At 35.3% G+C, this 25232-nt stretch overlaps 1 protein-coding gene across 5 annotated transcripts in view; it reads left to right on the top strand.

Moving 5' to 3' along the window:
• The window catches only part of PPP3CC (protein phosphatase 3 catalytic subunit gamma), a 91855-nt gene that overhangs the window by 32400 nt on the left and 34223 nt on the right, over positions 1 to 25232 (top strand). For all 5 annotated transcript variants that reach the window (XM_007167873.2, XM_007167871.2, XM_007167872.2 and 2 more), the window contains exons 2-4: positions 9440 to 9637; positions 9973 to 10097; positions 19650 to 19761. In XM_007167873.2, coding sequence (XP_007167935.2) covers positions 9440 to 9637; positions 9973 to 10097; positions 19650 to 19761 — 435 coding nt within the window. The remainder of the gene's footprint in view (positions 1 to 9439; positions 9638 to 9972; positions 10098 to 19649; positions 19762 to 25232) is intronic.

Raw genomic sequence — 25232 nt, 5'->3', positions numbered from 1 at the left:
GAACATTGGTTCTCAATCTGCACATTAGGCTGCACATTAGGATTACCTGGAGAGCTTTTTGAAACTACCAGTTTCTGGGACACTAATCTAAAACCAATTGAATCCAGATTTCTAGAAATGGATGAGGGCATTATATTTACAGAAACTCCCTAGGTTATTCTAATGTACAATTGGAGTTAAAAATCAGTAAATTATAGTTGTGCTTCTTAATGTGCACCTGAGCATCTTGTTAAAATGCAGATTCTGATTTCAGTATATCTGAGCTAAGCGAGATATCCTGCATTTCTAACAAGCTCCTGGGTGATTTTGATATTTTTGATCCCCAGACTACACTTTGAGGAGGAAAGAATTTTAGGATGAAAGGTTGAGCAGGAGTTTACCATATCTGAAATGAACATTTAGTGGCATAATTGTAGAATTCAACAGTTGATATCTGGCTCAGACTTAGTTTCTATATGTCTCAGCAATAGTGTGCACATAATATATACCTCAAAGTACTTAATTAGAAATTGATGAAGAGCCAAACCTTTTCTGCTGGCCAGTGTCTAGGGAAGAGGTTTTGTTTTGTTTGGTTTGGATAAAATAGGGAAGAGATCTCTGAAGAAGTAACATTTGAGCAGAGAATTGAGTAGAATGAAGGGGCTACCATGGCAGGTATGCAGTGGGAGTGATTGAGGTTCATGGCAACCAGCTCAACAGGTAACCCAGCAGCTTTCACCACTGAAATAACAAAGATAAGAGTAGAAGTAAGTGAAATAGGGACCAGGAAAACAATAGAAAAGATGACAGAATTAAGAATTGGTGTTTGAAATGATTAACATAATTGACAGACTTTAGACTGAGAAAAAAAGAGAAAAGACAAATAAATAAATTAAGAAATGAAAAAAGGAGACATTACAACTGATACCAGAGAAATATAAAGGATTGTAAGAGACTACTGTGAACAATTATCCACTACAAATTGGGTAACCTAGAAGAAATAGATAAATTTCTAGACACATTTAACCTATGAAGACTGAATTATGAAGAAGTGGAAAACTCTGAACAGACCAATAACAAATAAGGAGACTGAATCAGTAATCTAAAACCTCCCAACAAAGAAAAACCCAAGATCAGATGGTTTCATTGGTGAAATCTATCAAACATTTTAAAAAAGAATTCATAGCAATCCTTCTCAAACTCTTCCAAAAAACTGAGGGGGAGGGAATGCTCCCAAACTCATTTTTTTTGAGGCCAGCATTACTCTGATACAAAAGCCAGATAAGGAAACTATAAGAAAAGAAAACTGCAGACCAATATCCCTGATGAATAGAGATGCAAAACTTCTCAACAGAATATTAGCAAACCTAATTAACAACATGTTAGAAAGATCATTCACCACAATCAAGTGATATTTATCCCTAGGATGCAAGGGTAGTCAACATATGCAAATCAACAAATGTGATATACATCACATTAATGGGATAAAAGATAAAATCATAGGATCATCTCAATAGATGCAAAAAAAGCATTTGACAAAATACAACATCTTTTCTTGCAACAAATTGCATATAGAAGGAACATACCTCAACTTAATAAAGGCCATATATGACCAGCCCACGGCCAACATCATATTCATCAGTGAAAGGTTGAAAACTTTTCCTCTAAGATCAGGAGTAAGACAAGGGTGCTTACTCTCACCATTCTTATTCAACATAGTACTGGAAGTCCTAGCCAGAGCAATCAGGTAAGAAAATCAATCAGTCAATCCAGATCAGAAAGTAAGATGTAAAATTGTCTTAGTTGGCAGATGACATGGTCTTATATAGAGAAAATCCTAAAGACTCCACCAAAACAAAAAACAAACAAAAAACTGTTAGAACTAATAAACAAATTTGGTTGTTTCAGGATACAAAATCAACATACAGAAATAACTTGTGTTGCTATACACTAACAATGCAATATCTGAAAAAAATAAAACAATTCCATTTACAGTAACATCAAGAACAATAAAATACTTAGGAATAAATTTAGTCAAGGAGGTGAAAGATCTGTACACTGAAAACTACAAGATTTTGATGAAATTGAAGAAGACATAAACAAATGGAAAGACGTCCTATATTCATAGATCAGAAGAATTAATATTATTAAAATGTCTATACTACCCAAAGTTGTCTGGAGATTCAATGCAATTCCTATCAAAATGCCAATTTTTTTTTTCACAGAAATAGAAAAAACAATCCTAAAGTTTGTGTGGAGTCACAAAAGACCCTGAATAACCAAAGCAATCTGGAGGAAGAATAACAAAGTTTGAAGCATCGTACTTCCTGATTTCAAACTATACTGCAAACCTCTAGTAGTCAAAACGGTATGGTATTGGCATAAAATAAAAACAGACACACAGGCCAATGGAACAGAATCAAGAGCTCAGAAATAAACCTTCACATATACAGTCAACTAATATTTGACAAGGGAGCCAAGAATACTCAATGGGGGAAAGGATAATCTCTTCAATAAATGGTGTTGGGAAAACTGTATAACTACAGTGCAGAAGAATGAAATTAGACCACTCACAAAAATTAACTCAAAATGGATTAAAGACTTAAACATAAGACCTGAAACTGTAGAACTCCTAGAAGGAAACATAGGGAAAAGGCTGTTTGACATTGGTCTTGGTGACAATTTTGGGGGTATGACATCAAAAGCACAAGCAACAAAAGCAAAAATAAGTGGTACTACATCAAACTAAAAAACTTCTGCAGAGAAAAAGAAACCATCAACCAAGTGAAAAGGCAACCTACAGAATGGGAGAAAGTATTTATAAATCATATGTCCGTTAAGAGGTTAATATCCAAAGTATATAATAAACTCATACAACTCAATAGCAAAAAACCCAAACAATCCAATTTAAAAATGGAAAGAGGAACTGAATAGACATTTTCCCAAAGAAGACACTGCAGATGGCCAACAGGTACATGAAAAGGTGCTCAACATCACTAATTATCAGAGAAATGCAAATTAAAATCATAGCAAGATATCACCTCAGACCTGTTAGAATGACTGTTGTTGTTTTTTTTTAATGTGGATACACTTTAAGTGGCCTTTTCTAGCACCAATCAATCATCTTTGAGTAACAAGAACCTCCTCTACTCTTAAAAAAAAGTACTGTAGTTTTATAACCCCTAAATTATCACATTTCTGGATAAATGGCCTTTTGATTCATAGCCAAAAATATTTTTAACTCTATGCTCGTGTTTTGAGACTCTTTAATCCCTCTGTTAACCCTACTTTCTTGTTGGTAATGATTATAGTTTATAAAATAACATGCCTATATTAAAAATGAAGAAACCAGGAACCCCAAGTGACAATATGAAGAAACCAATAAAGCAGTAACTTGAGCGCTGACACTACTGACATTTTGATTCTTTTATTTAAAAATGCCTATTTAATTTTTTGAACAAATAAAATGTCTGGAATTGCTTATTAGCCTTGTAATCACTTGAGTACCTTTTCTTTGAAATTTGAAAAATTGTGCTAAGACATGATTTTGGAAGGATGACAGCTTTATAAATGGAATATTTAAAGAGGCAACACACAGCCACAGAAACGAAGGGAAACTTCCGTGTGTGGTGGTGAGTGGTTTATTTATAATTTGAAAGGATGCAAGAACTGAACCTCTGTGTTACAGTTCAAATACTTCATAGTTTAAAGCATGGGTAAGATGTTAGAAGCTACAACTTCAGTGTCCAAGCGTTTAAGCTGTATTTCTTATTAGTGAAATCCTGTGTGCCATTAAAGGCAGTTTGAAATGAACTTGTCAGAGATTTGGGTTTAGAAAAAGATTATCATCCACTGTGAAGTGAGTAGTGAAGCCAGTTGAACATCATCTTTTGTATACATTAGACATAATAAAATCTCCAAACTTGGGCTTAGAGACATGTATATACATAGTGTTCAAGTTTTGATTCTAGTCTTATTCTTTTTTTTTGTTTGTTTAATTTTTATTTATTTATTCATTTATTTTTGGCTGTGTTGGGTCTTCGTTTCTGTGCGAGGGCTTTCTCTAGTTGCGGCAAGCGGGGGCCACTCTTCATCGCGGTGCGAGGGCCTCTCACTATCGCGGCCTCTCTTGTTGCGGAGCACAGGCTCCAGACGCGCAGGCTCAGTAATTGTGGCTCACGGGCCTAGTTGCTCCGCGGCACGTGGGATCCTCCCAGACCAGGGCTCGAACCCGTGTCCCCCGCACCGGCAGGCAGACTCTCAACCACTGCGCCACCAGGGAAGCCCTAGTCTTATTCTTGTTCCCCCAAATCCATGTTTATCCAAACCCGTGTTACTCAGAAGTGTGGTCCGTGGACCAATGTCTGTCCACGAATTGTTACTAACTGCAGTAAATACAGAGAGTGAGCATTTAAAAACTTTTAAAGCAGCTTGACATTGGCACAACATCTATGCATGTGATCATTTTTCTAGTAATTTATTTTTATTGCATTTTACGAAGTATAGTTTTCCACTTGTTGGTGCTGGGGTGGGGGCATTTCCAACAGACAGTTTACAAAGCACTACTCTAGATCCTCTGTTTTTCACTCAGAAATTCTGAACTCCATGTATTCATGTGGCCACATAGGGGCTGTGGCAAGGGACATGAAGACCAGTAAACTATGACTATGTGATGACTGGGAATGCAGGTGCTGATTATCTGAGATTAGTGGGCATGAGAATTGCCTGGGGTACCTGTTAGCCATGCGGATGCCTGTGTAGATCTCCAAAGATCCTGATTCCACACGTATGAGACCTAAGAATCTATGTTCTAAACAAATGCCTCTGATCAGTTGATTCTGATTAATTTTGTTCCTGGATAGGTTGTTTAAATCAGGATACTTGAGAGTAAAAGGAAGCATTATTAATAATTACATCAGGACAAAATAAATAAACTAGGATACTCAGACATATGGTCACTCTGTGTCTGGGGCATATTTTTTTAAACAGAGGTTTAAAGTTTACTTGGAAAGTTTCTACTGTTTCCTTTCATTAGCAAACTTACCTCGATTTCCTTTAGTCTTCTCTGGATTGTGGCTCTTCCCAGTCTTCTGTGAATCAATCTCAACTATCGTATGTATAGAACTATCCAGTACAAGAAGGGAAATGGAATTCAGGGCTCTAAACATAGCTAGGGGTAACTTGGAGGGAGGTAAGACCCACTCCTTTAAAGTTGAAGATTCTTTTTTTCTGATTTGAAGGATACTGATTTTTAAAATAACCCTTACCATTTATGATAAAAACTCTCCAGAAAGTGGGCATAGAGGGAACCTACCTCAACATAATAAAGGCCATGTACGACAAACCCACAGCAAACATCATTCTCAATGGTGAAAAACTGAAAGCATTTCCTCTAAGATCAGGAACAAGACAAGGATGTCCACTCTCACCACTATTATTCAACATAGTTTTGGAAGTCCTAGCCATGGCAATCAGAAAAGAAAAATAAGTAAGAGGAATACAAATTGGAAAAGAAGCAAAACTGTCACTGTTTGCAGATGTCATGATACTATATATAGAGAATCCTAAAAATGCCACCAGAAGACTACTAGAGCTAATCAATGAATTTGGTAAAGTTGCAGGATACACAATTAATGCACAGAAATCTCTTGCATTCCTATACACTAATGATGAAAAATCTGAAAGAGAAATTAAGGAAACACTCCCATTTACCATTGCAACAAAAAGAATAAAATACCTTGGAATAAACCTACCTAGGGAGACAAAAGACCTGTATGCAGAAAACCATGAGACAATGATGAAAGAAATTAAAGATGATACCAACAGATGGAGAGATATACCATGTTCTTGGATTGGAAGAATCAATATTGTAAAAATGACTATACTACCCAAAGCAATCTACAGATTCAATGCAATCCCTATCAAATTACCAATGGCATTTTTTACAGAACTAGAACAAAAAATCTTAAAATTTGTATGGAGGCACAAAAGACCCCGAATAGCCAAAGCAGTCTTGAGGGAAAAAAACAGAGCTGGAGGAATCAGACTCCCTGACTTCAGACTATACTACAAAGCTACAGTAATCAAGACCATATGGTACTGGCACAAAAACAGAAACATAGATCAATGGAACAAGATAGAAAGCCCAGAGATAAACCCACGCACCTATGGTCAACTAATCTACGACAAAGGAGGCAAGGATATACAATGGAGAAAAGACAGTCTCTTCAATAAGTGGTGCTGGGAAAACTGGACAGCTACATGTAAAAGAATGAAATTAGAACACTCCCTAACACCATACACAAAAATAAACTCAAAATGGATTTGAGACCTAAATGTAAGACCGGACACTATAAAACTCTTAGAGGAAAACATAGGAAGAACACTCTTTGACATAAATCACAGCAAGATCTTTTTTGATCCACCTCCTAGAGAAATGGAAATAAAAACAAAAATAAACAAATGGGACCTAATGAAACTTCAAAGCTTTTGCACAGCAAAGGAAACCATAAACAAGACGAAAAGACAACCCTCAGAATGGGAGAAAATATTTGCAAACGAATCACCGGACAAAGGATTAATCTCCAAAGTATATAAACAGCTCATGCAGCTCAATATTAAAGAAGCAAACAACCCAATCCAAAAATGGGCAGAGGACCTAAATAGACATTTCTCCAAAGAAGATATACAGATGGCCAAGAAGCACATGGAAAGCTGCTCAACATCACTAATTATTAGAGAAATGCAAATCAAAACTACAGTGAGGTATCACCTCACACCAGTTAGAAAGGGCATCATCAGAAAATCTACAAACAACAAATGCTGGAGAGGGTGTGGAGAAAAGGGAACCTTCTTGCACTGTTGGTGGGAATGTAAATTGATACAGCTGCTGTGGAGAACAGTATGGAGGTTCCTTAAAAAACTAAAAATAGAATTACCATATGATCCACCAGTCCCACTACTGGGCATATACCCAGAGAAAACCATAATTAAAAAAGACACATGCACCCCAGTGTTCATTGCAGCACTATTTACAATAGCCAGGTAGGTCACGGAAGCAACCTAAATGCCCATCAACAGACAAATGGATAAAGAAGTTGTGGTACATACATACAACGGACTATTACTCAGCCATGAAAAGGAATGAAATTGAGTCATTTGTTGAGACGTGGATGGATCTAGAGACTGTCATACAGAGTGAAGTAAGTCAGAAAGAGAAAAATAAATATCGTATATTAACGCATGTATGTGGAACCTAGAAAAATGGGACAGATGAACCAGTTTGCAGGGCAGAAGTTGAGACACAGATGTAGAGAACAAATGTATGGACACCAAGGGGGGAAAGCCGTGGTGGGGTGGGGATGGTAGTGTGCTGAATTGGGCGATTGAGATTGACATGTATACACTGATGTGTATAAAATTGATGACTAATAAGAACCTGCTGTATAAAAAAATAAATTAAAATTCAAAAATTCAAAAAAAAAATAATAACCCTCACCTAAAAACTTAGGACTCTCCTGGAACTTTCTTTTATGCATGTTGTCCCAAGCCAATCTTAATTCCTCTTAGTGTTCCTGGCTCAGCTGTGTCCCATTTCTCTTAGCTAGGCATAATCCCCTTGATCCATTTCATCCTTACTTTCATTTAACTGACTTGTTTACTTGTTTTAAATAAATTACAACTGAAGAATTTGAGAGAAAGAAAAAATATCTTTCTAAATTTCTTCCTCAGGAGCTCTTTAGGTTGTTGTCACCTCTACTTACATAACTTTTATGATATATAAGAAAAACGGGTTTCCTGTTTTGTAAACTGTTCTATGATTACAAATGAGATGGGAAGAAAATGATTTTTATTAGTAAGTAATAATACTACTGGTAGAAGTCAAATAATATCTGTGGATCTCTTGTCTCTCATACTACCTCTGTTATGATACGTTATTGTCATTTCCAACATATTTGATTTTGTATTATTTCATCTTGTTTTCAGTTTTTTGACCAATTTCTTTGATTTACAAAGTGGGCAATTAAAAACAATTGAATAAAAATTTAAGTAAACTTGTTCAGGACTAACCTTCACCCTGTCTTATAGACTCACCAGATGAATGAATAAAAGACTCCTCATAATATTTTATTTTTGTCTTATTTTAGATTTAGATTATCCTACTAAAATAGTATATTGATATTCCATATGAATTACACAAATTAAGACTAATTTGTCCTTTAAATTGAGACAGTTTTAAGAGGGAAAGGGGATGCTATTAACAATTATACTAGGAGAGCAGCTGAAATCTAGGACTGTCCTGAGTAAACTGGGATGTATATGGTCCCCTATCTCAGGATAATATTTGCTGGTTGGATAGCTACTATGATATTTTCAATGGGCTTTGAATAGTCAAAATGAGTCAAATTATAGCTAAGAACATTACAAAACTTATCATAGGACTTTCTTTACTTGTAAAAAAAACAAAATGGAATGGCTAGATCAACTCTAAAATTGTTTAAGTGCCTGTAGATTTCAACTTGGTTCTTAATAATACTTCCATAAAGCTAGAAGTGGAATCACCAGAGAGTAACCACAAATTGAAATGAATCCCTCCTTTAAAACTTATGGTTTATAGACTTGTGGCTATTACGTCACAGGGAATCTAAAATAGACTACATTATAAGATAAGTAAAAGAAGAGGTGATAGCCAATTTTAAAATGTCAAAATTTTTTTTCTCTTCAAGTTGCTAATTTACCATGATGTTGTATATAAACTTTATATCCAGTGTAGACTGAAGTTAGTTGTTAGCATTTCGAGATTAGAAAACACAGGTAGACCTCCCATACCTATTTTTCTCAAGTTTATGCTCTGTTACTATAGCAAGTAAATCTGTGGAAGAGCTCCATCCTGTTAGTTGTGTTCTTGTTATCAGTAATATTTTAAGCAACTACCTTTTAATAATACATATGTACATACATAAAAAACATCTATGATTCCCTTGATCAGGAACTGAAGTCAAACTTCCAAGACATGGTTTCATTAGGTCTGTTCTTTGGAAGAAATAAATGCCCTTTTAGTGTTGTGATTTCTTTTCCTTCATTTTTTTAAACCATAGTTCCATTTTTAACACCTTTTCCGTAGATAAAAGATACTCATATCATCTAGTCCCTTGTCTCACTTTTAGCTTATCTACTGAATCAACTTCAAGTCTTTCATCTTTATATGTATAACATAATTTATACACGCACATACATATATCTTTTAAATGACTTTGACTTTAACTGTGGCCTTTTAAAAAATTAGAATCGATCATCTATAATATATAGTATCTTCGATTTTTTTTCCCATGTAGTTCTGGTGCTGTGGATGTGAAATCGTGGTGATGCATTAGGTGTAATTTGTTACATAAAAGTAATGTGTTTATGGTTTTTCTCTATTACCTTTAACTGTTTAAAATTTTTTTTTCTCTCTTCCTAGCTGTCCCCTTTCCTCCAACACAGCGGCTTACTTTGAAGGAAGTATTTGAGAATGGGAAACCTAAAATTGATGTTTTGAAAAACCATTTGGTGAAGGAAGGGCGACTGGAAGAGGAAGTAGCCTTAAAGATAATCAATGATGGGGCTGCCATCCTGAGACAAGAGAAGACTATGATAGAAGTAGATGCTCCAATCACAGGTATGAGAGTATTCGCATGGTGGTACTTAGATTTGAGCTAATTTGAGAAGTGATTACAAATAACCAACTAAAATGTGTGATAATTATTCTAGGAATTGTGAGCAGTCTTAGGATTATTTAGTATGTTTGTTATTCATTGAAGAAATACAATTTAAAATGTCTAATATTTCCAGTAGGACTATTTTGTATTGATAGATTGCCTGCAATTATCGAGCAGTCCAGTCAAAAGTAGACTGATTTAAGTTAAAAGTTAAACTGTGGTCCTATTGGTGTAATGCCATTTCTCTTCTAAGACATAATTTTTCACCTCACCCTAGGTCTGTTTTTTTTCCTAGTATGTGGTGACATTCATGGACAATTTTTTGACCTGATGAAGTTGTTTGAAGTTGGAGGATCACCTAGTAATACACGCTACCTCTTTCTGGGTGACTATGTGGACAGAGGCTATTTCAGTATAGAGGTAAATATTAAACTGGATGTGTTGGAACTATCATATTATCTTTCTAAAAAAATCTCTTTCCATTCTTCAGTAGAAGAAATTAAAATGAGAACACTGGCAGAATTTATAAACTTTGTTACTTTCAATAATTAAAGTGATAGAGATACGTTTTAATTGATATAAAAAGAACTATTTCTTTTATTAGCCAGTAAAAATCTGACATATAGAAGGCTATGTTAACCTTGCTTTGCAAATAACTTAAGTGTTTACCAACCTTTCCTCTTTGTAGATAGTGTACAGGCTGTATATAAATGACATAAATTGCTATTCACCCTAAGTGGGGTTTGGGTTAGCTCACCTTAATTATAAAACTATAAGTTGCTGAGCTACATTGAACGCTTAGATTAACTGCCAATGCTGAATAATCAGGCACTTAGCCTCTTGTAGGAATAATTTATGATACCGCTGCACATAAGAAGTACGTGTTCATTGAAGGAAAAAATGATTACAGTTAATGAAGTTAATGAAAACTCACAATTTATATATTTTGAAAATTGTATGATGACAGGAAAATGGTTAGATTTAAAACAAAGTATAAGCTTTTATGTACAAAAGATAAAACTATTTCAAAACCTAACAGAATGACTTGAGTACAGTGGAACCACAGAACATTCATATTTAATGTCCGTTGATTCAGCTGTACATGCTTGGCAAACAAAAGAGAAGTAACTTTTGAAATAGTACAGGTAATCGAATTTATAATATCCCCAGAATAAGCATGAGATGAGAAATTGAGTCTGCTTGCTGTTCTTGCAGTCTTTAGTTCTGCCTCTCCCTCGTAGTGTGGGACCCTCACTGTACTATGTGTGTTTCTGGTGGTTAAAGGTTTATTGTTCATGCAGCATCACTCCTAAATACAAGTCAACTATCTCACCTGGTACTCAACCAAAAAGCAGCTGTGGTACTAAAGCTGCCAGAAAAATAAATGACAAGAGAAATATATCTTACTCTTTAGTTAGATAGACAGTCTAAATTCATGAATCAGAAAAGTTCAGTGTTATCTTGCCAGTGTCTCAAATTCATTTAGTGTCATCTATGAGGACGAAAGTTAATGATAGGAGCTAAGGAAATAAGCACATTCTCCCTGCTGCTCAGTAAATTCCCAAGATCTCTAAATAGGTACCTGGGATGGGTGGAGATCATACTTGCGGACTGTAACATTAAAAGCTTCCCATATTCCTATCCATATCCTATTTTAATAGACAGTATGTCAAAAGTATGGGTGTTTGAAAGACACATTGAATGCTTAGTTCTTTGTGTGTTTAGTAGCATGAGGAAGTTTTAGAGGCTGAAGAAAAGAATACAGAACTTACTGAATTTTTAATTAATTTTATTTAATGAAATAACTTTTTAAAAGGATAAATATTGTGCCAAATCATCCTCTGATTACTAACTCACATACTTTAAAAATAGTTTCAGTGCATCAATATATTCACAATACACACACACACACAAAAACCCACAATGATTTTTGTACACATATGCCATATTCAGAATATTTTGTGTTAACGTATTTTTTCTGTCACTCATCAACAAATGTTTCCTGTGTGCCAACTTTATGGCAGGCTCTGAGCATCAAATAATGAGTAGGATTCATGGTCTCTATGGGAGCTGACAGTCTAATAGAAAAGATATACTTATGTATAGATCGTTCAGTATGATATGAAAATACTTATTTATTTATTTATTTTAATATTTATTTATCTATTTTGGCTGCTCCAGGTCTTTGTTGCAGCATGCGGGATCTTTTAGTTGTGGCATGCAGACTTCTTAGTTGCAGCATGTGGGCTTCTCAGTTGTAGCATGTGAACTCTTAGTTGCGGCATGCATGCGGGATCTAGTTCCCCGCGACCAGGGGTCGAACCCCAGCCCCCTGCCTTGGGAGCACGGAGTCTTACCCACTGGACCACCAGGGAAGTCCCCGAAAGTACTTATTTAATTATTAGCAATATTCTTCATATTAGGACTGAGCACAGTGCCTGACACACAGTAGGCACTCAATATTTGTTGACTGAATGAATGTTAATAAATCATAGTTTGTATTTGGCTTTATCCTTTATTTGATGTTTGGCTAACAAGGCGTTTTTCTGGAACAGCTTAAGAGATAAATGAATCAAAACTTTAAATTGACAGTGCTGTATTATACCAGTTTTAAAACTGAACTGTAGGATATATCTCGTGTTAGTTGGAAGCCACTTACAGACCACTAAGATTATAGATTTCTGTAAGCTACAACTTAGTCTAACATGATAAAGTATATACTTGAACAATAAATTTTTATCAATGTCCTTGATAAGCATGAGTGTGATGTTTTTGTCAAACAGATGAAAATAAGGTAATGGGGTCCCTATTATAATTTTTTGTTATAAATAGTCATTTTTTTGTAGAAAAATTGGGAAATGCAGAATCTAAGAAAACAAAAATTCTTATAAATGAAGTTATAAATGAATTATAATGAAATTACTGTTAACATTTTGTTATATTTCCTCACAGTCTTTTTCTTCTTTTACATGTGTATATTTTTTAAAGAAAGTTGAGATCGTTGTGTGCATTCTCTTTTGTAGTCTTCCCCCCCCACCATCATTGTACTGAGAGCACTTTTCTCTATCATTAAAATTTCTCCAAAAGCATGATTAATGGTATAAATACTGTAATTTATTTCACCATTTCTCTTTGGATAATTTGGTTTGTAGCAGGTACTGCTTATTTGCCTACCTTTTTTCTCCTTCTTCCTTACTATCAAATCCCTGTTTTGTTCAGATAAATGTGATTGGGGGTTGTCAGGGAGACCTAAATAGGTACCTGGGATGGGTGGAGATCATACTTGCAGGCTGTAACATTGCAGACTGAACCTATTTAAAAGTTCTCAGGGAGAACTTTTAATTTCAGGGAGGGAAGGCCCTTATCCCAGCCCAAGGGAATGAATTCTGGTTGGTTTGAACTAGTCATGGCAATCCATTCCCTGTTACCAGTGATTAATCCAGGATAAACATGAGATCCTCTTTTGCCCAGTAATATATAAAGGGACTTCTGCACGTTGTGTTGTCGTTGTTGTTTGTGTGTGTTGTTTTGAAATTTTTTCTTTCCAGATGAAAAGACTCTTGCAAGGTGAAAGCTTTTGGACCCCCATTCCACTATGTCATGTCAAATGTGGGTGTGTGTACTGTAGCAGCCATTTTGTGACCATGAGGAGGTGCTGTAACTAAGAATGAAAAGCAGACCTGCTGTGAATAGCAGATCAAAGAGGGAGAGAGGGCATGATTTCATGGTGAAGATGTTGAGCTGGTACACTAAACCTAGACATCTTACCTCCAGACTGCTTGTTTTCTGAAATGTTTAAATGTCTTTATGGCTTAAGCAGCAGTTAATTGGATATTGTATCACTTGTACTGTAAGTGGTACAAGGTTGTTTTCCAGTTGTTTCCATTCTGCATATTGCCGCAATTAACATCTTTTTGAATACATCTTTAATAGCATTTCTGATATTTCCTTAGATTGGATTCTTATAATAGATGAGCATTTTTAAGAGTGTGAGCATTTTTAAGACTTTTGATATGTATTGCCAAATTGTTTTCACAGAACTTTATTTTCTCTTCCATACTTAATAATTTCTCTTTCCTTGAGCCTGTATGAGAGAATCAAGGCATGATGATTTTTTTTTTCCATGCCCAGAGCAAGCATTGATCTTTCCTGAAGCAACATGGGCTTTGGTAGTACACCAGGGACTGGTCCAAATGTGACTGATAAAACAGAATAGTAAAGTTTCACTTTTGTCTGAGCCTTTTGATATTCCTTCTTCATTTGCACCCATTATAAAGTACTTCCTCTGTGGTAGGGGAAGCTAAATTTTAGTTTCCTTTCATTGATTTTGTAATAAGAGAAAGGATTAAAGGGAACATTTTCAGCATAGGATGTGTTGTACTAAATGCACAGGAGCCACCAAAGAGAAAATGTTATCAGATGTTTAGGTGATGTAAATGTTATCAGATGGACAACTAATGAACAATTGTTGACATATAGAAATGATTCTTGAGGTGGAGTAAAAATTCTGTTCACATAGAAATACAAAAGGTAATTGAGTATCAAACAGATCTTCTGATAATCATGACCTTTAATTGATGTGCACAAGATAATTGTACAGTTGCATCCTGATGTATAATACGAGGAAATAAAACTTGAGATTAGAGGCTGAGAAGTATATCAACCAAATTACACTGTAGTGTGGATGAGCATTATAGCTCATTACTTCAAAAAGTTTAGTTGGTCATTTCAGGAGGCAGAGATAAAGACCAAATAATTCAAAAGATATATCATGTTCTTGGTTGGGAAAGGTAAGTAGGAAAAGAGAAAGTGCTTTCTATGTTTATATATGAATTTAATGTAATTTTTCCTTGGAATATTTTGTGAAATTTGGTATGTTGAAAACGAAAGTCAACACAAAAAAGGAAAAAGCCATCCAATTATATTTGTATGTGTCTATATATTTACATTTTATAATGTTTATTTTGCACGGTCTGTCTCAAAATGTACATTATTTTGATCAACAATTTCATTTTTGAGAAACTATACTGCAGATGTACTCATAATTATGTACAATGACATATGAATGGTTTGTCACAATAATTGAGAAGTTCTACTGGCATTTAATGAGCAGGGTTCAGGAATACAGAACATCCTGCAACAAAGAATTATGCTTGTTAATAGTACCTAAGTTGAGAGACATTGTTAAATTCTGGGGATGTGGAGATAAACAAGCAAAGCCAAGTCCTTTATTGTTCTGTTTTTTTAAAAAAAATATTTATTTATTTATTTATTTGGTTGTGCTGGGTGTTAGTTGTGGCAGGTGGGCTCCTTAGTTGCGGCAGTCAGGATTCTTAGTTGTGGCATGCATGTGGGATCTAGTTCCTGACCAGGGATGGAACTCGGGCCCCCTGCATTGGGAGCGCGGAGTCTTAACCACTGGGACACCAGGGAAGTCCCTATTGTGTTTTCTAGTGAGAGAGATGGCATCTTATATTTGCTTAGTGTCTATGAAAATCAAATCAGGGGAAGGGACAAAAGGGGGACAGGAGTAGCTAATTTAGTTGGAGATCAGGGAAGTCCTATCTGAAGAGGTAATATTTGAACAAAAACTTGTATGACCTGAGGGAATGAGCCATGCGTAGATGGAGGGGGGGGTGAGTACATTCCAGGCAAAGGGCATATCAAGTGTAAAAGCTCTGAGGAAGGAGCAAGCCTAAGGCAGCCCAGGAATAGAAACAAGGTCAGCATGGCTAGACAGAATGAGTAAGGGGAAAATGTAGACAGTGTATCAGAGACATAGGCAGGGTTTACGTGATGTCAGGCCTTGCAAACCATGGTAGAGTTTGGGTTTTATTCTGAATGCAGTGGGAAGCCATTAGAGCTTTTTTGTTTGTTTATTTGTTTGTTAAGCATGGCAGTGATATATTCACATTTATGTTTTAAAACAATTACTCTGGCTGTTACGTGGTGGACTGACTATGGGAGCCCAGAAAGACTAGTTAGTAATCTCATCCAGTAAGCATAGGCAGGAGATGTTGGTGACTTAGAGTAGGCATTTTGAGAAGCATTTGGATTCAGGATTTTGAAGTCTTTCCTTTCAAAAAGGTGGGAAATCTTGGTTGAATTAAGCTCTTAAGGTCATGGCACATGTATTACTAGTCTTTTCTAAGTCCCTCTATTATTTTGTTTTGTTTTTCTTATCTGTGACCTCTATTTTCCTTACTCCCTCTCCCAACTATACATGTTTCTATTGTATTTAGTATATGCCTCAGAATACATATATTATTATTAATTTTTTAATATATAACATTTTTGTGGGAAAAGTATTTTAATTTTACATAAATGTTATGGTGCTATTCAGTCGTTCTCAAACTTGAGCATGCATCATAATTACCTTCAGGGCTTGTTCAAAAACAGATTGCTGGACCCCACCCCAGAATTTCTGATTCTTTAGGTCTGGGATAGACCCTGAGAATGTATATTCTAACAAGTTCCTGTGTGATGCTGATGTACCACACTTTGAGATGAATGTGACCACCCTGAGAATCACTGCTGTAGCTCTCTTTCTGTTGATTTTGGTTTTTACATATCAGTATGTTTTTAAGATCTATCTGGGTTTCTGTCTGCTCCATAGTATCCCATAGTATACATCTATGACATTTTAGTTCTCTGTTCTCAGTGGTGGACACTAGGTTGCCTCCAGTTTCTTTCTATCATGAACACTGCTGTGAGGCACACCCTTATATAAATCCACTTATGGTCCCATGTTTTAGTTTCTCTATGGTTTATGAACAAGGGTGGGATTGCTAGGGAAAAGGGTACCTACCTTCATATAATACTTGAACTGATTATTGCAGATCACTCTTCAGAACAGCTGTACCAGTCTATACTCCTACCAGTAGCACCTAAGAGTTCATATTTCCTCATGTCCCTCTTCCAGAATTTGGTTTTATCTCATTTTCTAATATTTACCAAAATGATAAAGTAGTATCATATTGTCATTTCAATTAATATTTCTTTAATTACTAATGACACTGAGCATCTTCTCATATATTAGCCATTCCACCCATATAATCCCTATTAAGAGTTTCTTGTATGACATTTCAGAGATAGGTTAAGCATATACAAACATATTTGCATATCTGTTTTAAAAAATAAATGTACTTATTAATGTACATTGCCCTTTAAGTGCTGCTTTATCTGGGTCCCACAGATTTTGACATGTATTGTTTTTATTATCATTCAGCATTTTTTAAAGAATTATCTTTAAACCCTAAGACAATGAAGCAGTATGTTTTTTGTTTCCAGTCATGTGGGATTTTTTTAGAGTTAGTATTTTGTTACTGATTCTAATTAGTGTAATTTAATTAGAGAACATAATCTGAATAATATTCATTCTTTGGAATTTATTGATACTCCCTTTGGAATTTATTGTGGTACCCAGTAGATTTTTGTGACTATCCCATATATACTTGAAAATAATGCATTCTGTACTTGTTCACTTGTTCTCTATAAGTGTGATTATTTTTGTTTACTTGAACTATGATTTACTTTTGGGTTTGCGTCAAAATCTCCAGCTACGGTTATTGATTTATCTGTTTCTCACAATAGTCCTGTCAATTTTTGCTTATGTTTTGAAGCTGTATATGAATGAGATATGTATATTTCATGATTAGACTATATGATTGATTTTCATTATTCACGGATTCTGTATTTGTATATATGCCTCCCTACTAAAATTTATTTGTAATCCCCAAATCAATACACATAGTGATTTTGAGGTCCTAGGCCCTCTCAGCAGGAGCTAGGAGATATATATGTATGTGTGTGTGTGTGTGTGTGTATATATATATATATATATATATATATATATATATATATATATACACACACACACACACACTATATATATATATATATATATATATATATATATATATATGTATGTATGTATGTATGTATCTTGGTTATATATACAGTGGCATACTGTAGATACTCTTTCATTTTGCTTTTTTCTTAACAGTGTATCCTAGAAATTGCCCCAAATCAGTTTATAGAGAGATCTTTCTCACATTTTTTTTCATAGCTTCATAGTACTTCATTGTGTGGATGTATCATAATTTGCTCAGCCTCTCTCCTTTGTATGGTCATTTAGGTTGTTTCAAATATTTTGCTGTTACAAACAACACTGCAACTTGTGTGTATGTATTTTCTTATTGTTGGAAGTGTATCTTCAGGGTAGGCTCCTAGATGTGGTCAAAAGTTAAACGTATATGTGGTTTTGTCAGTTCTTGCCAAATTGTTTTATACCATGCAAATTATTTTTATGTAGTCAAACTTACCCATCTTTTCTTTTTTTGCCTTTGGACTTTTAGTCATTAGTTTTAAAGTTTTTCCCTACACTAAGGCTAAAGAAAACTCACCTACATGTTTTCTTCTAGAACTTGTATGGTTGCATTTTGATATTTAGATCCCTTATCCATTTGTTATTATTCATTATGTGAGATATGGATGGAATTTTTTTTTGAAATAGCACCAGTTGTCCCAGAGACATTTATTAAGAAGCTCATCATTTCTCCAGTGATTTAGGATGCCACCTTTCTTATATCTCAAATTTTTATATGTACGTGCATTAATTTCTGACCCATTTTATTCCACTGGTATATTTATCTACATATGTGCCAGGACCACTATTTTAATTTAGAAAGTTTATAGTATATTTTAACCATCTTTTTCAGTGTTTTTCTGGCTGGTTCCTGGCTGTTCTTACATGTTTATTTTGCCATATAAATTTTATTATCAACTTGTCTAACTCCATAAAATAGCTTATGGTATTTTTATTGGAAATGTAATGGGTTTATAAACTAGGAAGAACTGTAATCTTTTCTTTTTTCTTTTGTTTGGCTGTGCTGTGCAGCATGTGGGATCTTAGTTCCCCGACCAGGGATGGAACCCTCGCCCCCTGCAGTGGGAGCGCAGAGGCTTAACCACTGGACTGCCAGGGAAGTCCCAAGAACTGTAATCTTTTAATGCTGAATCATCCTATCCAAAAACAGGGAATGTCTTTCCATTTGTTCATGTCTACTTTTGTCTTTCAAGAGTGTTTTTTTTTTAACTTTTTCCTGGTATGAGTTTTGTACATTTCTTGTTAAATTTATTCCTATGTAGTTAATCTTCTTTGCTGCTATTGTAAATGGAGTTTTGTCTACCATTGTGTCCCACTTATTGTTTGTGTATATGAAGGCTATTGATTTTGTATGTTAATTTTATATCCTTCCATGTTACTGGATTTTTTATTAGTTTAGTTAGTTGTATCATTGATTTTTCTGGAGTTTATCAGGTATGCTATTATATCATCTGCAAATAGAGATAGTTTTTTTTTTTTCTTTACTCATTCTTAAGCCTCTAACTGATTTGTCTAATTCAGTTGGCTAATACCTCTAGTACAGTGTTGAACAGTAGTGGTATTAGTGGATATCCTTGCCTTGTTCCTGATTTTAGTGGAAATGTCTCTACTGTTTCTCCACTAAATAAAATACAGGTTTTAGGACTAAGGTATGTGTGTGGGTGACTTTATCGTAGAGATCTAGATATTTGGATGGAACATGGGAATTAAGAAGAGATTTCTATGAAGGCTACTCTCTTACATTCTTTCAAATTCTAGGGCAGGGAGTTCCCTGGAGGTCTAGTGGCTGGGACTCTGAGCTTCCACTGCAGGGGGCACGGGTTCAATCCCTGGTCCGGGAACTAAGATCCCACATGCCATGTGGCGCAGCCAAAAAAAAAAAAAACCCACAAAACCAAAAACAACAAAAAAGACAAATTCTAGGGCAACAGCACAACACACTCAAAAGCTGGAATTCTTCATGTTTCAACTTGGGCGTGTCAATGAGGTATGCCATTATAGCAAGTCATTTGAATTTGTATAAATTGTCTTTATGTGTTATTGTGGTCAAAAATAAAAATTTTATCCTTGTGTTTGTCTTGTAGTGTGTGCTGTTTTTATGGAGTTTAAAGATTAATCATCCCAAAACATTGTTTCTGCTTCGAGGAAATCATGAATGCAGGCATCTTACAGAATATTTCACCTTCAAACAGGAATGTAAGTATAATCACTCCTCCAGAACTTTTTAAGTTATCCTTTAGCCAGTCCCAGCGAATTAAACACAAAGAAAAGAAACTAATGGACCTCAAATGCTTCCTGTTCTGTTTTTGTTTTGTTTTGTTTTCTGGTGAGAACCTAGGTTCCACTTTTTAACACTTGTTTTGAAAATAACTTTTGAGTATCCCCCCGGGTCTATAAGTAATACATTTAGGATATTTGGAAAACGTTAAAAAGTCCAAAGATACGAATTGTCCACAATTACACCACTTAAAATTAATCACTATTATCTCACTATTTGGTATATAGTCTTCTATTCTTTTCTGTATACATAAAAACCTATCATGAAATAGTTCAGATATATCTATATCCATACAATCCTCCCTTGATGTCCCAGGAATTGGTTCCGGGACCCCCACAGATACCCACATCCGCAGATTCTCAAGTCCCTTATCTAAAATGGTGTAGTATTTCCATATAACCTTCATATATTCTCCTGTGTACTTTAAGTCATCTCTAGATTATTCATAATACCTAATACAAATGCTATGTAAATAGTTGTAAATACAATGTAAATGTTATGTAAATAGTTGCTGGCCCACTGCAAATTTAAGTTTTGCATGTTGGAACTTTCTGGAATTTTTTTTTCCCCCAAATATTTTAGTTCCTCAGTTGGTTGAATCCATGGATGCAGAACCTGTGGATATGGAAAGCCAACTGTATATATTTTTGCAAGAAAGTTGGGCTCATAGTATATGTACTGTTTAATAAATTGCTCTTTTCATGTTATGTAATAACATTTTTCCATTTTATTAAATATTTTTTAACATGACTTTAAAATATAATATTAATGTTTTTAAAGTATTCCATCTTGTGAATGTACTATCATGTGTGTGGCCAATTTAGTGGCAACTGTAGGACACTTAGGTTGATTCCAACTATAAATAATACTGTAATAGTAAAAAAAAATTTATTATTAAAGGTAGAATTTTTTTGAAACTCAAAACATTACAAGCTGATTTAAAAAAACAAAAACAGGGAATTCCCTGGTGGTCCAGTGGTTAGGATGCCGTGCTTCCACTTCCACTTCCACGAGGCCCAACTAAGATCCTGCAAAGCCTCAAGCCATGAGGCAAAGCAAAAACAAAAACAAAAACCTCACAGATTTCTTTGACCAGAATCTAGGTACTCACAATTGGCTCTAAATAACATGCAGCATGATGGTGACTATATTGGGCTTGTTTGGGAGAACTTGCCTCAGGACATTTGCACTTATCATCTCGTTTCCCCAGGTGTCTATCTGCTTAGAAGACCTACATCCTTACTTCCTTCGTGTCATAGCCTCAGAGGTTTTCTTCCCTGGTTGCTTTTTCTAAATTAAAATCTCATCTCTTTATTCTCATACCCTGCTTTTTTTCCCCCATAGTATCTATCAATACCTGAATTTTTAATATATCCTATATATATAAAATTTATATATTTTTAATATATTTATTTATTTATTGTCTTTCTCTCCCACCAGAATTTAAGCTGCATGACAGCAGGGACGTGTTTTGTTCTCTGTTGTTCTTCCAGAACACTATCTATCTAATAAGTCATAGTAGATGCTTAACAAATATTGGTTGAATTAAATTGTTGAATGAATGATCCTTTGTGATTTATATCTTTAGGATAGACTCTCAGAAAAGAATTACTAGGTGTCAGGGCATGAACATTTTAAAGACTTTTGGTACATACTCTAGCACTCAAAAAAATTATGTATCAGTTTATACTACATGGAATTTTTGTATTGTTATAGTGAAAGGAAAATACTGAAATAAAAAACAGAATTATACCTTTTTTGATTTCTGAAGTGTTAGTATATTCTTTATAAAATAAGAAAGCTAAAATAATCTCTTGTCGAGCTCTAAAGTCTACCTCTTTCCCCCCATAATCCTGAATATATAAAAATGCTTTGGGACTTCCCTGGCGGTCGACTGGTTAAGACTGCACTTCCACTGCGATGGGGCGAGGGTTCCATCCCTGGTCAGGGAACTAAGATCCCACCTGACATGTGGTGTGGCCAAAAAAAACCACCTATATTGTTCATATAATTGATATTTTGATCATGGATTTTACTTTGTGTCCTATTCAGATTTCTCTTCAGATTATCATCTTGGAGGAATATATTATATTTGAAGTTTTATTACCAAAAGAATATTCAAAGTTGATAAAAACTTTTAAATTTGTTTTCAGAGACTCAGTTTATTCAGCTGCCACAAAATCCCTCTGCTTACAATTTGAGAAACAATTTGAGAATGTTCCCAATGCTCATATTAACTCTTGTTACCAGTAGCTTCCTGCATTACAGTTAGCAGTTGTGATGACAGCCTTCCTCCTAGTAACACCTGGAAGGAAAGGTCTTTCTTACTGAAAGAAATTTTAGAGTGTGAACACTTAAAACTCCCTCTGAGAGAAAAGTCAGCTACAAATGGGCAAGATATAGATCATTCCAGGCCTTGGAACTTATTGAAATAAACACTTTAAATCAGTAATTAACCAGGAAGTTAAAAAAAAATTAGATCTACTGTTGGTGAGTGTTTAAATTGGTGTAAAGTAGTTGAAGAGTAATTTTGGAATATCCGTAAAAATTGCTGACCCAGCAGTTTGGCTTCTAAGAATTTATCATGCAGATTGTATCTTTTTTTTAAAAATTTATTTATTTTATTTTTATTTATTTTTGGCTGCGTTGGGTCTTTGTTGCTGCACCCAGGCTTTCTCTAGTTGCAGAGAGCGGGGACTACTCTTCGTTGCGGTGCACGGGCTTCTCATTGCGGTGGCTTCTCTTGTTGTGGAGCACGGGCTCTAGGCGTGCAGGCTTCAGTTGTGGCGCATGGGCTTAGTTGCTCCGCAGCATGTGGGATCTTCCTGGGCTCGAACCCGTGTCCCCTGCATTGGCAGGCGGATTCTTAACCGCTGCACCACCAGGGAAGCCCTGTATCTTTTTTTTTTAATACTGCATGACAAATTACCACAAATTTAGCTGCTTAAAACAGCACATTTGTTATCTCACAGTTACTGCAGGTCAGAAGTCCAGGCACAGTATGGCTAAATTTGCTGCTCAGGGTCTCACTGGGCCAAAATTAAGGTGTCACCAAGGGCTGTGTTCTCATTTGGAGCTTGGTGTCTTCCAAGCTCACTAGTTGTTGGTGGTCCTTATTGACTGTAGGATTAAGGTCCCTATTTTCCTGCTAGCTGTTGGCTAGAGACTGCCCTCAGTTTCTAGAGCCCAAATGCATCTCTCTGCCTTCCTCTTCTGTGATCTGCGAGCTGGAGAAAACCCTCTGCTTTTCAGAGGCTCACCTGATTAGGTCAGGCCCACCCAGGAGAATCTCCCTTTTGCCATAATGATACATAATCATGGGAATCTCAGTGTATTTACAAGTTCCACCCACTCAAAGGGGCACAGATTATACAAAGGTATAGGTCATTGCAGGTCATTTAAGAATTCTGCCTACCACACTATATACTCAAAAAGATAAGAAGATACGGATGTATAAGGATGTTCATTATAGTGTTAATTGTAATAACAACAAAAAAAAAGAATCTAAATGTCAATAAAGGACTGCTTAAATAAGGGATAATACATCTAAAAAATGGAATGCTAGGCAGCTGTTGTAAGATCAAGGTGGATCTAGATGTACTGATATGGAGAGCTGTTCAGATATATTGTTAGGTGATGGAAGCCATTTGCAGAACACGTATAGTGTGATCTCCTTTGTAAATTAAAAATATATAAGGTGCAGAAGTACTTGGGACCAGTGATTACCTGTGGGGAGCTGGATCAGGAGGACTAGTACTTTTAATTTTTTATCTTCCCATAGGACTCCTTGAATTAGCTTTTCATCACCACTATGTAATACTGTTATAACAGTTTTTTAAACTGGTAACTTTCAAATTATCCATTTGGGGCCCAAGCATTTAAAAGGCTTTTTAAAGCATCCCAGGTAATTCTGTAGCACACTGCTGGTTAAGAACACCTCTTCCAGAGGCTTGGAAAGTATCTACTGTTTGTCATTTGAGAACCACTTCATCAAGTACTTTAAAAATTGGATATATTTTGCATTGTTTTTCTAAGCCAAATATTAGGGTGGTCCTCATTACACTTCTATTTCTTTACCTGGGAAAACTAAACAGTGCCTATCAAGCAGTTAACAAAGGCCCTGGAATGCTCAATATTTAGCAATAGATAAATAATGAAGAAAAAGCTGTGTATGGATGCCTCTGAATTAAGATTCATGTTTTTTCGGTGACATTCTATCTAATTCTTCCTCTGTTTTTTCAGAGTTCTTTTTTTGATTAGTATAATTGGTTCAGACTGTTTTCAGAAGATAGAACAATAGATCTGGGAAACATTTTGAGTGTGTCATTTTGCACAGGATTTCTTATCTCAGGTTTTTCTTTGCTTTTCACATGCTTTAATTTAGTTAAACCACGTTTCTTTCTTTTTCTCTTATCTGCCAAGATACTCCTGTCTCATTCTAATGCTGCATCTGAAATGTTAATAAATCTTGGAATAAGCACACAAATTCAAGTACAATTTCAAATTTTGTTCCTATATAAGGAAAGAGCATGTGTGCCACTTTGCATGAGTGTTTTTACTGATAAGCTGATCTTTCTTAAAGGGCCACTGTGGCATTTAGAATCAGCACCTTATAATTACTGTTAAGTGATGCTTAGTTCCAAATTGTGCAGCTGCAATCTTGTTAATATTTCTAGGAGGGGCAGGTGGAGGCTTTTCTTTTCTTATATCAAGTTTTAAAGTGCTTTATATTGCAGAGATTTTTTTTTATTTCTTTCAAATCCAGAGATAATTTGAGTAGCAAAGTATAACAGTCAATTTTTGACATATCATTTATCTTTGCAAAAACATTTCTTTATTGTTATATACTTGGAAAGCAAGAAACCTAGTGGTTTTATGATTCCATCTCATAGCTCTGGGTCCATATTTCTAAAGTAAATTAATTTCTTATTTCCGAGGGCCTCTTTTTTGATGTGTAGTTAAACAGCTTACCGAAATTACAGGAGGTTTCAGAAACTCCTGTAATTTTGCTAATGAAAACAGTATTGTTATGACAGGTTGATTTTTTTTTTTTGAAATAAATGTTTGCCATTGTTCATTACTTATAGTAGCAAGAGATTGGTGTGGTTAGATTGTGGTATATCCATAAAGTGAAATATTATATAGATATTAAAAAAATTAGCAAAACTCTTCATATAACAATGTGGTATGATCTCCAAAATATGTTAGTAAGTCCAAAAAACGGGAATTCCCTGGCGGTGCAGTGGTTAGGACTCCGTGCTCTCACTGCCAGGTGCCTGGGTTCAATCCCTGATCCGGGAAATAAGATCCCTCGTGCTGCACAGCGCAGCCAAAAGAGAAAAAAAAAGTCCAAAAAGGGGCTTCCCTGGTGGCGCAGTGGTTAAGAATC

Source organism: Balaenoptera acutorostrata, chromosome 6, assembly GCF_949987535.1.
Source record: "Balaenoptera acutorostrata chromosome 6, mBalAcu1.1, whole genome shotgun sequence".
NCBI classification, from domain to species: domain Eukaryota; kingdom Metazoa; phylum Chordata; class Mammalia; order Artiodactyla; family Balaenopteridae; genus Balaenoptera; species Balaenoptera acutorostrata.
This window is presented reverse-complemented; position numbering and strand designations above follow the sequence as displayed.